Here is a 12153-nt window from a genome sequence, read left to right on the forward strand (position 1 = left end):
TTAATAGTAGTAGCAGCAGTAGTAGTAGTTACTGTAGAAAAGCAGCATCTATGAAAAAGACAGCTTCCTAGCCTTGATTGAAACTCAATTTTCCAAGAGTTTGTTCGGTAACGGTCACACACCTTCACAATGTCCTTGGTTTTCTGGTCCTGCTCGTCCCACCAGCGGAAGAAGAAGGCAGACTCCACGTAGATGAACTTGCGCTTTGGGTCCTTCTGTAGAGCCGTCACCACTGAGTCCAGGATGTACTGCACACCCGCACGCTGGATGTCATTACGAGCTGAAAAGATGAAACACATTCTCTTTTTGTCATCCTCATTTTAAAAGGTTCTGTAAAATGCTTGTGTCAGACTTGTTTTCCTGTTGGTGGATACCCATTCCGGTTAGTCTTTAGCATTAACTTTGTTCAGGCTAAGGATCTGTAGACCAAGCTGCACTACGTACTTAATCATTAGTCTTCTTTGGTCTACCTTTACTAACTCTGGCTTTGCTCCTCCTGTGGCAGTTCTCTATTGATTTTTAACATCTGCTCTTTTTAGCACCAGGATCCTTAGGTCATTCTGCACTACTTCAACATGTTTTCTTTGGTCTCCCTTTACCAATTTTACCATAATTTTCAGCTACAGTATATCAAGAAATGACTATGCATGAATCTGTTAAGAGGAAGAAATGAACTTTGATAGAAATGTAAAGAATACAAACTTTACTTTAGATATGTTTTATGGACCCGGAGTGTCTCCTATAATCCTTAAAAACTGTGCTTCAGCGCTGACGCCTTGTCAGGTCAAACTCTTTCATCTCCGACTTTCAACATCTACCTTTCCTTCCTGCTGGAAGTATGCCTACATACAGCCTGTGCCTAAGAAGGATGACTGCTCTAAGCCTTCAAACTACTGTCCTATATCTTTACTTTCTTGTCTTTTTAAAGCTTTTGAAACCATCCTTAACTGGAAAGTTTTTAGGCATCTATAAATTTCTGACCTTCTCTCTGACTGCCAGTATGGGTTCCGCAAGGGGCGTTCTACTGGTGATCTTGTCTTTCTAACTGACCTCAGGTCATCTTCTTTTAGCTCGTATACCAAATATCGTACTGAGTATGTGAGCAAGACCCCAGAGTGAAATCGTTAGGGACTGTCTCAAATGCTTTATAAATTAAGCAAAGCTATAGGACAATATTTTGAGGGATTAGAGTAGGCATAGGTTGTATGAAGACATACTTTCAGCAGGGAGGAAAGAAAGATGTTGAAAGGCAGTGATGAAAGAATTTGTCCAGGCAGGGTGTCAGCACAGAAGCACAGTTTTCAATGACAATAGGAGGCACTCCATTGGGTTCATAAGTCCTCTGAAGATTCAGGCCAGGGAGGGCACAGCAAACATCATTCTTATGAATTTTAATAGCAGACATAGTGAAGTCAGAGGGGGAAAGGAATATGCCCTGAATCATCCAGAGTGGAATTTTTAGAGAAAGTCTGAGCAAAGAATTCAGCTTTAGAGACCTGTGACTGCAGGGCTGCCATCAGGACTAAGGAGAGGTGGGAAGGATGAAGATGTAATATTGTTAGAGATAAGGAAAGAGGATTCCACTGAGTGTGGGGAATCTTGAAAAACCTGGTTTGGCAGCCTTCCAGCCAGTGAATTGAGAAACCTTTCTGAGCTTAAGTGGTTAAAGACTAACTAACTAATGGGGAGCATACACCTTGGAAATGATGCCCTCACTGCCTCCACCCCTGACGGTCCACCTGAGCTTTAGGGGAGGAAGATTGTGTCACAAACCTACGAGTTTTATTACAACAGCAATCAACATGTTATAACAAAGAGAAGGCTAGATGGACTGTGTGTATCTGGATCTGAGAAAAAAGCCTTTGATAAAGTTCCACACAAATGTCTATTATAGGGAGGCGGTGGCTGAACAGATAGCGAGACGGCCCCGCGTTCAGGAGGACGCGAGTTCAATCCCCGACCAGTGCCACCAAGCTGGGATTTTTTAGCTGCCACCGAGTGACTTAAAACTACCCACATGCTGTCCAGAAGACCACCTATCAATCCGGACTCTAGATTCTAGGATTAAAGATGAGCCCCGGGAGGGCAGCATGAGCCAATGCAAGATGGCGCCACTATAAACACTCGCCTGCGCCAGAACAGGCTGGGCCGACCATCAAGCCCCACTGGGAAGAAGCCTTGTACCGACCAACAGGATCCACCGGGAAGAAGCCTACCGGCGCAATAGGCCAAGACGTAAAAAAAAATAATAATAATAATAAAAAAAATAAAAATGGAGACTGAGAGGAAATACCTTGAAGGGGATGGAAGACTCTTTGAGAGATGACAGATGACGACAGTAATATTAGACCAAATGTGAGGGTGGTCCAGAGTAATAAGTGGAGTACCTCAAGGATCAGTGTTGGTACAAGTAATATTTTTGATTTACATAAATCACATGGTGTTATAGTAGGATATCAATGTATTATTATTATTATTTAATATCACCACGAATTAGGCATACAATTGTCAATGGAAAAAACCCACGACAGATAGATCACGCCACCTTATGGGAATGTCGTCTGTCAGTGTTTACCGTCTCAGTTTGTATACATCACATTTCATAGTGCGTGGAGGTCACCTTGACGTACGTGACCAATTGTAACAATTATTTTCCAACCTGTAAATCGTCACTCCTTCACGAGAGTCCGACTGACACACAACAGAGTCGCTCTCGCTATGACGCTCCTTGTACATATAGGCTACAAATATAATTCGCCTTAAGGAAGCTGAAGTCTTAATCAACGCCCTTTAAACGCCCCCCGATAGCCCGTTACAATGGGGGATGGGGTATATATCTGCACTATTATATTTGATGACAATGCAAAGGTAATGGTGGAGGAAGAGGACTGTTTAACCCGTGGGCTTCAAGTATGGGAAAGCCGAGAAGTGCCCGAGAAACGACAAAATTACTCTGCATTTTGAGACTAAGAAAAGAGCATGGAACGTACATCAGAGTACTCCTCTCATAACCATAAAGCCGTTAAAAATATTTACTTTTACTCAAAGTCCATTCTTTTTGGGTGGTGTTTGTTACAAAATAAACAGTCTCGTGACACGTGGCATCTAGCCGAGTCGCTTGTTTTGTACTATAAAGAATTTGACAAGTGATCACTGTATGGATAGCTAGTTCAGTATGCCATGACTTTACAGCACCACCTGTGACAAAAAAGCCCACCTCAAGATCACTCACCCACCACATTGACCTAGGGCATTCATGGTGGGTTGCGCTATGCCACCACCGCCTGCAATTAGCTCGAATTACGCGTTTTATGGCGAGCCCTTTCTAGGGTCCACCGTACCACAGCCATGACTCGTGAAAGCCCTAAAAAGGGTCTGCCGACGTTCTTGGGTTAAGGCCGCAAGAGTATATAACTGGAACCAGGAGTTGGAAATGGAATTTAACTTTAAGAAATATAATTCCCATAATAAACACCACAGAGTGCTGGGAATCGAACCCAGGCTTTCTGAGGCCCAGGTTTGTCCCCCCAGTGCTCAGTAATGTTCATTATGGAATTTTTTCACTATGTTAATGCAATTTCCTTAAAGAAATGTAGTTCTTGAATTGGGCAAAGGAACCAGGAGACTCAGCTGGCATTATAAAATAGTGAATGATCAAATTAAGAAGGAACAAGAGGAGAGAGATTTAGGTGTTGCATTCCAAAACAACTTGTCCCCTGAGAAACACATATGCAAGATATATATCAAGAGAAACACTTAACCTGATTTAAGCTATGTCAGAGATTTGACCAAGACAAATATGCAGTGCTGCTGTGGTCTCCACACAAAAAATATATTATGACAACAGAAAAAAAATCAGAAAACAGTGGTAAAAATGGTGCCAAGCTTGAGAAGCATGACATACAAGGAGTGATTGGAAAATCTGGGTTTGTGTACCTTGGAGAACAGAAAGGAGACATGATTACAGTGTTCAGGGTGATGAAAAAAATGGAAACAAGCGAAAAGGAGGACTTGTTTACATAGTATAGTAAAAATACAAGAGGTCATGGAAATAAATTGACAAAGACAAGATGGTTGACAGATATTTTAAGAAAAATTACTTTCCTCATAGATGCACTGACACCTGGTAATACAGGTAACTCTCAATTTACGCGAGTTTGTAAATAACGCGGGGTCAAAAATCCAAATAAATGTTTGATTTACACATTTTTTCACTTATATGCAATATTTTATGGAGTGGACACCAGATGTCTCATGCAACTGAACTCACACGGCGCCGCAGCCACACAGCTGAGCTCAGTTCTTCCCGCGCGCCACTTGAACAACAATACAGTACCCACGCTGCCACATTACTCAACAATAGGGGTGAAAAGGTACCGGTACTAACAGTACCAGCTATACAGTATGGTACCAGGACCAGACTGCTCGGTACTGGTACCAATACTAGCCAGTCGCTCATGGTGTCCCTCATTTCTTCCTCACACGAGTGAGGCTGAGACTGAGTGCCTGAGTGGATATCTTGATGATATGGATATTCTCTCTCTCTCTCTCTCTCTCTCTCTCTCTCTCTCTCTCTCTCTCTCTCTCTCTTTCCACTGAATGAAGTGAATATTTTATTTTTCGATAGAAACCTACCTCTCATTTGATTTACATTGTTTTTGATTTACGCGACTTCTTCAAGGACACAATACTCGCATAAATCGAGAGTTACCTGTACTCAATCCGCCCATGATGGCCATATGGTATCTGATTAATCCTTCCTGCTTCAGATGGACCCCATTCTCAAAATACCTGGGGTGATTCAAGTAGTTGGCTGCCCCCAGCAGTACAGGTAACTCTCTATTTACGCGAGTTTGGTTTACGCGTTTTTTAAATAACGCGGGGTCCAAAATCCAAATAAATGTTCAGTTTACATGTTTTTTCACTTATACGCAATTTTTTATGGAGTGGCCACCAGATGTCTCACGCAACTGTAATCATACAGTGCCGCAGCCACACAGCTGAGCTCAGTTCTTCCCGCGCACCACTTGAACAACAATACAGTACCCATGCTGCCACGCTACTCAACAACAACAACACCCTCACTGCTGTGCTACCACGAGGGGAAGGGCAGCCAGAGGAGGAACCACAAGAGGGAGAAGAGTCAGAGTGATACAGTAGGCAATAAAGGTACAAACCTACCTAAAGTTTGATTTACATTGTTTTTGATTTACGCAACCTCTTCAAGGACACAATACTTGCGTAAATTGAGTTACCTGTATTATATTAGCTATTAGTTTGTGTTTTTTCAAGGTCTTATTCAGGTAATTGTTCAACACCTGTCTCCGCTGGTTAAACTCAACAGGCTCTGGTGTCCTGAACCTATTGCTAGCGAAACAGAACCTTGGTTTTATCTGAACTGCTAGTTTCAGGCAGTTCGGGCCAACTACTTGGTTCAACTTTGTATAGAAGGCACTGGCTCTGTTGTTTATTTCACTGTTAGTCACTGAATTGACAATAGAATTTACCTCAAGAATGGTAACTGCCACTTTGGGGTTGAGGTTTCTTATGGCATCAACTACCTCCGGGTTGTCCAGGAAATATAGGTAATCCTTGCCAGGCTGAGACAAGAACTCAAATTCAAGCTTTACATCTTCCCCATTGTCCAAGGTCAGAGTCTTGCCACCCAGGCAGCCGCTCCAAATATTTTACGTATGAGTGCCCGACTAATACCACCCGCATCAGGATCCACCGGGAAGACGCCTACCAGCGCAATAGGCCAAGACTTAAAAAAATAAAAAAATAAAAAATAAAAAAGGCTAATTTTGAATGCTCCATTTTGCTACTGGATTACCTTCACTTTCTGAACAACCCTTAATTCATAACAACACATACCTCCATAGAAGTACTGGTCCACAGTCTTGAGCCAGCCAGTGTCATCGTGGGTGTGGCAGACTAGGTGAACATTGAGCATCCCTTCCTTGCCTGTTGGACATGACTAGGGAGGGAAAAAATAAAATAAATAAAATAAAATAAGAATACATAAAATGACAAAGATAAAAATATAAAAAGGACGAAAGGAAAAAAAGAACAAATACTATGCCTGTGCAACAACAGATTACAACAGGTTACTTCTACTAAGCATAGTCTATTCAATCAAACAACTAATATAAGCTCCCCCCACCAGAGGAGGCAGAAGGAGCCAGCCACTTTCCTTCATGCTGCTTGGCTGACTGGCAGGACGAAGTACAGACAGAGGAAGGCTGCTCCAGAGTTTAGAAGTGATACGAATAAATGAAATAAGATGTTGGTTAACTCTTGCATAAGAGATTTGGACAGCATAGGGATGAGCAAGAGTAGAAAGTCATCTGCAGGCTGAGGCATGCAATTAGCAAGTTCAGAAGAGAAGCTGGAATGAAACTATCAATAGAAAATGGAAAGAGAAGCAACATTGCAGCAGAATTTAGGAAGTATAAGACTCGGTAGGAGGAGGGGAGGTAATGAAAAGAAAAGCCTTAGACTTTACTCTGTCCAAAATGGATGTGTGTGGAACCCCTCCTACACATGAGATGCATACTCTATATGAAGGGGGACAAGGCCCTTATATCTGGATAGCATCTGGGAGGGGTAAAAATGGGAAATGATACAGAAAGCCCAACCTCAAGGAAGTGGATTTAACAAGAGAAGAGATATGAAGTTCCCAGGTGAGATTTTGAGTTAAGAATAGACCAAGCATGTCTAATGTAGATGAAGGGGAAAGCTGTCTGTTATCAAAGAATAGAGGATAGATGATTGGAAGGTTGTGTTTGGTTGTCAGATGGAGAAATTGAGTTTCTGAGGCACTGAAGGACACCAAGTTTCTACTGCCTCAATCAGCAATGATGGCAAGGTAAGAGGTTTAGCATTCTGTAGCATCAATTCTTGTAATTCCTGCTGTAAAGTTTTTTTTTTTTTAAATGTTGAATAATGCAGAGTAGTTATTGGCATAAGAGTAGACAGAGTTTATTACCTCCGCCAACGAAGTTTGAGGAGGTTATATTTTCAGTCCGGTCAGTATGTTTATTTATTTGTTTGTTTGTTCATTAACAGCCTCCTGTGCACAATTTTGCGGATATCTCTACCAATTTTTCAGGGAAGCTTCATGTCCATCCAGAATAGAACCCATTAAATTTTTCATGTCAAAGGTCAAAGGTCAAGGTCGCACAAAACATCAGATTGCCCATAACTTCGGTTCTCTTCATCGCAGAGACTTCACACTTGGTTCATATTTTAGCTCATGGAAAGATGCACCTTGCACGGCCTTAGCCTTGACCTTTGACCTTGACCTCGAAAAACTCGCCCAAGGTTTGTTTCCATAAAAATAGAATTTCATCAAATGCTTCCATATGATGCACCTTGCAAGGCCTTGACCTTGACCTCAAAAAGTTTGCTCAAGGTCCAAGTTTAAAAAAAAATAGAATTTAATCAAATTTCAAAACAAATGTTTCCATATGACGCATAGGATCACAGTTGATGCCCATACCAATTTTCATGACGATCTTTGGTGGAGGTGTTTTGAAAAGTTTTGAAAAGTTCATCAATGAATAACAGAATCCTATGGAATTCCCTTTCAATAGATTTAGGGGTAAAACAGTGATTGTCTATCACAGTGGAGATAGGTTGGCCTGTAAATAAACTGGTGATAAAAGTACAGTGATAAATAGAATTCATAAGAATAGCAAAGATTTGTTAAGACTCAATTGCTTTTGAGATGTCTATGGCAACAGAAAAAGTTTGACAAATGAGTAGGAGAGAATTTATGCAAAAATAGATAGCAAATAAATAAAAACATCAAAACTCAGCAGAAACTGAATTCTTTTCCTCAAAATATGCAGTAACATGGGAAAAATAATCACTAAAGATCTCACATTAACATGAGAAAGGCTGGCCAAGCTGCTGCTGCCAGCCACAACCAGAACTCTGATCCCATATTCACCTTCTGCACAGCAAATAAGTTTTGTCTTCACTATATGTACAAATGAGGAAAAATAAACACTTAAGCTCTCAAAAAACACGAAGATTGACTCTGCCACCACCAAAGTTGAGCTGCCACCTCGACCATTAGCAACAACACGCATCACTCATAATTATCACAACAAACTTAACAAATCCAATCTAACTAAATATTAACACAACCTAGTCTAACTATACTAAATCTAATCTAACCTAGCCTGACCTGTTTCACTGCCCAAATGAGATAAAAGGAAATAAATCTCTAACATCTTTGCTATCAATTTGTGATGTGTGTATATGGGGTTCAAAAGATTTGGAATGACAAGAACTACACTGTGAGACAGGTAAGAAATGTCTGGCTTGAGAAAGCCTTACATATATGGAAATAATACCATGACAAGTATCCTAAGGTAAATGATCAGATGTAATGGTACATATTTATGGCTAATATGGAAAGTAGCCATCTCGCATAAGGTTAATACTATTTTTTTTTCTGAATGCACTGCAGTAACTAATAGCTCCTAGAAAACTGAAGAAACAAAAAAATATAATGTATAAAGTTTATGAGCACAGTGTAGCACATCTTACTTGGCGACGGGGGAGGGGGAGGTCAGGGCAGGTTAGGTTAGGTAAGATATAGTTAGGTTAGGTAAGGCTAAGTTACATTAAGTTAGATGTGATTTCATTAGATTTGTTAAGTTTATGTTTATGATAAATACATATACAGTTTATATATATATATATATATATATATATATATATATATATATATATATATATATATATATATATATATATGCAATACGCTTCGCACTGTGCCATGGTTGTCAATGGCAGCAGAGGGGCTACACTCATCTTCTTACTCCCCAGATTTACTGTTTAGGGCAATAATCTTTGGGTGTTTGTCTTAAAAAAGCCTGGCCAGGGAAACTTACCGGGTTGGCCTGCCTGCTGCTGCTGACGGCGACCACGACGAGGACCAGGCCGATGACCCAACACTGCCCTCCACCCCACCTCATCACGGCGACCCCTGGCCTGTCCTCCCTCTCACGGTGACCACCTCTTCTTCCTCCCTGCCAGATGACCTTATATTGATATCCTCCCAGCCAGATGACTTCACACTGACCTCCCTGCCAGCTGCTAACGTGACGGACCCTAGTCAAAGCGTTACACACTGAGGCAATACGTGTGTTAGTTCACCCTCTCGTGAGTCAAGCAATCGTGACAAGTGGCGGGGCAGCAGGTCACGGGAGGATGACTAGGGCAGCAGCTGTGGCAAGAATCCACCTTTATTCAGCACCACGTCAGGGCTAACACTGACAGAGGACACCACCACCACGTGACATGAGGCTGACGGGCTGACAGCTGACTATAATAAACAAACCCAGATGCCATGTTCTCCGTTTTCACGCCCCTTAGTTTTTCTACCGGAGAGACATTCCACAGCGCCTTTCTTTTTAGCCTTAGTTAGTTACTTCCTTTTCTTGTGACCTGGCATCTCGGGGTGTGCTTCTGAGGGACGGTTCGTGAAGGATTAATTGGCGAAGTGGTGACCATTAGCCCGCCAGCTGAGGACTGTGCAACATGCTTTGGAGGGGACGGGGCCGGCCGGAGGGGGGCGTTGCCCTTGTTTCGTTTGTTTGTCATTAGTACTCCGTTTTGTATTGATAAGGTGACATGCAATCTTGAACAAGGCACTGTTAGCTTCACAATGCCTTTGTGGGGAACAAAGAGGCAGGGGGGCGGTGCATATGATAGCTGGAGGGAGGCAGAGTAGCTTATATATCTAGATTGTATATCTACACGTTTAAGCAAGGAACGGGGTTTTTAATCATCCGGCTTCTGTATCGTATTATCAAGGCACTGTTGGCTTCATAAGGGCCGCGTGGGTAACAAAGGGAGGCGGGGATCGAGGCAGCGCTGTAGTGCATGATATATAGCTGATCGAAGTCTGTAAGCAATTAGGGACATTAAAGGGTAAAGATTCGTTTTAGGTCTGTGCCAGTATCTCATAATCTACTTTATGAAACATCACTATCTCTTCATATATCTTTTCTACAAACCTTCAACAGTCATGGAAACGCTTTGAAAATCATATTCAAGGACTTTTTTTTTTACTCCTGAAAATAGGGGATAATGTTTACGAAAGCGCGTGTCTCCTCTGGCGGCGGCCGCGGCCAGCAAGCCGTAAAATAGCTCGCAGAGGGTTTAGGGTCGGGGAGCATATTTAAACTACTCCAACCGAACTTTACGACCGCGGCTGCCGCCAGAGGAGGCGACGCGCTTTCGTAAACATTATCCCCTATTTTCAAGAGTAAAAAAAGTCCTTGAATTGGATTTTCAAAGCGTTTCCATGACTGTTGAAGGTTTGTAGAAAAGACATATGAAGAGATAGTGATGTTTCATAAGGTAGGTAATGATCGAGATACTGGCACGGACCTAAAACGAATCTTAACCCATTATAGCTTTAAATTTGTATTAACAGGCGCCCACTTCTGTATCGTATTATCAATTCACGCACTGGGCAAGTTAATGTACTGCATTATAAAAAAATAATAATATGGAGTGACCATGCAATCATACCATATAAGGCCCTGCCTCAACGTACATCGAGGGTGTAACGCTCTCTTGAGGCAGAAGCGCTTCAAGGTAAATTAAAGGTAGTCTCCGCCTTGCGCTCCGGCGGGGTGCTGGAAGCGTATGGGTTCGAGACCTGTCCGGTGCCACGGGGGTGGAAAGTACGTGGGCTCTTTCCGACACCTTCACGGCCGTAGTATATTAATCTTCCCCATTCCCGTTCCCTTCCCATCCCTTTCCCTTGGCTGTGGCCCGCAGTTTTAAGCGTCCCCGGGGGGTTGGGGTTGATTAACACTACCTGGAGAGATAGCAGATGGGGTCGATCAAAAGTGTTGACTCCGCACGGGGTGCGAGGCAGGACATCTTTATAGGTTCCCCTTCGTATTGTTATTATAGAAGAAAATATATTGAAAAGTATCAGAATATTTCTATGACTGATATTTGTATCGCAAACTTTAATTAATGCTGAAGTTAATATATTTCTTTTAGTTTGTAAAGACTCTTGTGTTTCCATTTGATTGTAAACATACAGTTATTCCTGAAGATTTCTTTATAATTGCCCCAAAAATGGCAAAAGACGGAAGATATATATATATATATATATATATATATATATATATATATATATATATATATATATATATATATATATATAGAGAGAGAGAGAGAGAGAGAGAGAGAGAGAGAGAGAGAGAGAGAGAGAGAGAGAGAGAGAGAGAGAGAGAGAGAGAGAGAGAGAGAGAGATGACTAAATAACAGGTAACGCGGGTAAGTTAATTTATGAGAAAGGTTGGTATCCATGTCTGGTCACACACACCTGCCAGCTTGGCCAGCCACGTACACCGGGGTTGCCAGGTCGTGTACGTCATTGGTAGCCCTTTTTTATGGTATATGTTAAGTATTGCCATAATAATGCCATATATATGTATACCTGTAGATCAACAACGCTATTGTTTTGTTTTATGATGTATAATGTATATGAATACAATGGTGTGTGAAAAATGCATTATTTATCTCGTTTTCTGTAATTATTGGTTTGAAAGTGCTGCCAACATTATTATGACCTTCGGGTTGGTCTTGTCTGGCCCGCCGGGGACGGGAAGGGGATGGGGCGGCTTACACATATCCCAGACCCGCGTATGGGGATGGGGACGGATCGAAAGGGAATGGGGAAGATTAATACTACGGCCGTCAGCCCCGTTGTTGGGCCTCCTCCTTGAAAGAATTGGGCATCTCTCTACCAGCCGTCTGGTAGGGGTGGGCAGGTACCGCCAGTACCGGTACTAACGGTACCAGCTAAACGGTACGGTACCGGTACCAGATTGCTCGGTACCGGTACCAGTTGCTCGGATTTATTTATTGGATTTATTGATAATTCTTAATTCATGTCCGATTTTTTTTTAGGTTGCTAATAAATATTGTTATTGTTATTAGACTATGATCAAGTACATCCATAATAACTATACATGCTATTTTTTTTTCGAAAAAATAAATATTCACTTCATTCAGAGAGAGAGAGAGAGAGAGAGAGAGAGAGAGAGAGAGAGAGAGATCACCACTCAGTGAGTGGATATCTCGGTGATATATGGGTACTCGACTACTCGA

General features: G+C 41.9%; 1 protein-coding gene across 2 annotated transcripts in view; it reads right to left on the reverse strand.

Moving 5' to 3' along the window:
• The window catches only part of LOC126996816 (lysosomal alpha-mannosidase-like), a 114223-nt gene extending 104687 nt beyond the window's left edge, over positions 1-9536 (reverse strand). For both annotated transcript variants that reach the window (XM_050857678.1, XM_050857676.1), the window contains exons 1-3: positions 8907-9536; positions 5875-5977; positions 123-280 (exon numbers count right to left, since the gene is read on the reverse strand). In XM_050857678.1, the coding sequence (XP_050713635.1) occupies positions 123-280; positions 5875-5977; positions 8907-8990 (345 nt within the window). In that variant the 5' untranslated portion in view covers positions 8991-9536. The remainder of the gene's footprint in view (positions 1-122; positions 281-5874; positions 5978-8906) is intronic.
• Between the last annotated feature and the right edge of the window lie 2617 nt (positions 9537-12153).

Source organism: Eriocheir sinensis, chromosome 11 (genome assembly GCF_024679095.1).
Source record: "Eriocheir sinensis breed Jianghai 21 chromosome 11, ASM2467909v1, whole genome shotgun sequence".
Lineage (NCBI taxonomy): Eukaryota > Metazoa > Arthropoda > Malacostraca > Decapoda > Varunidae > Eriocheir > Eriocheir sinensis.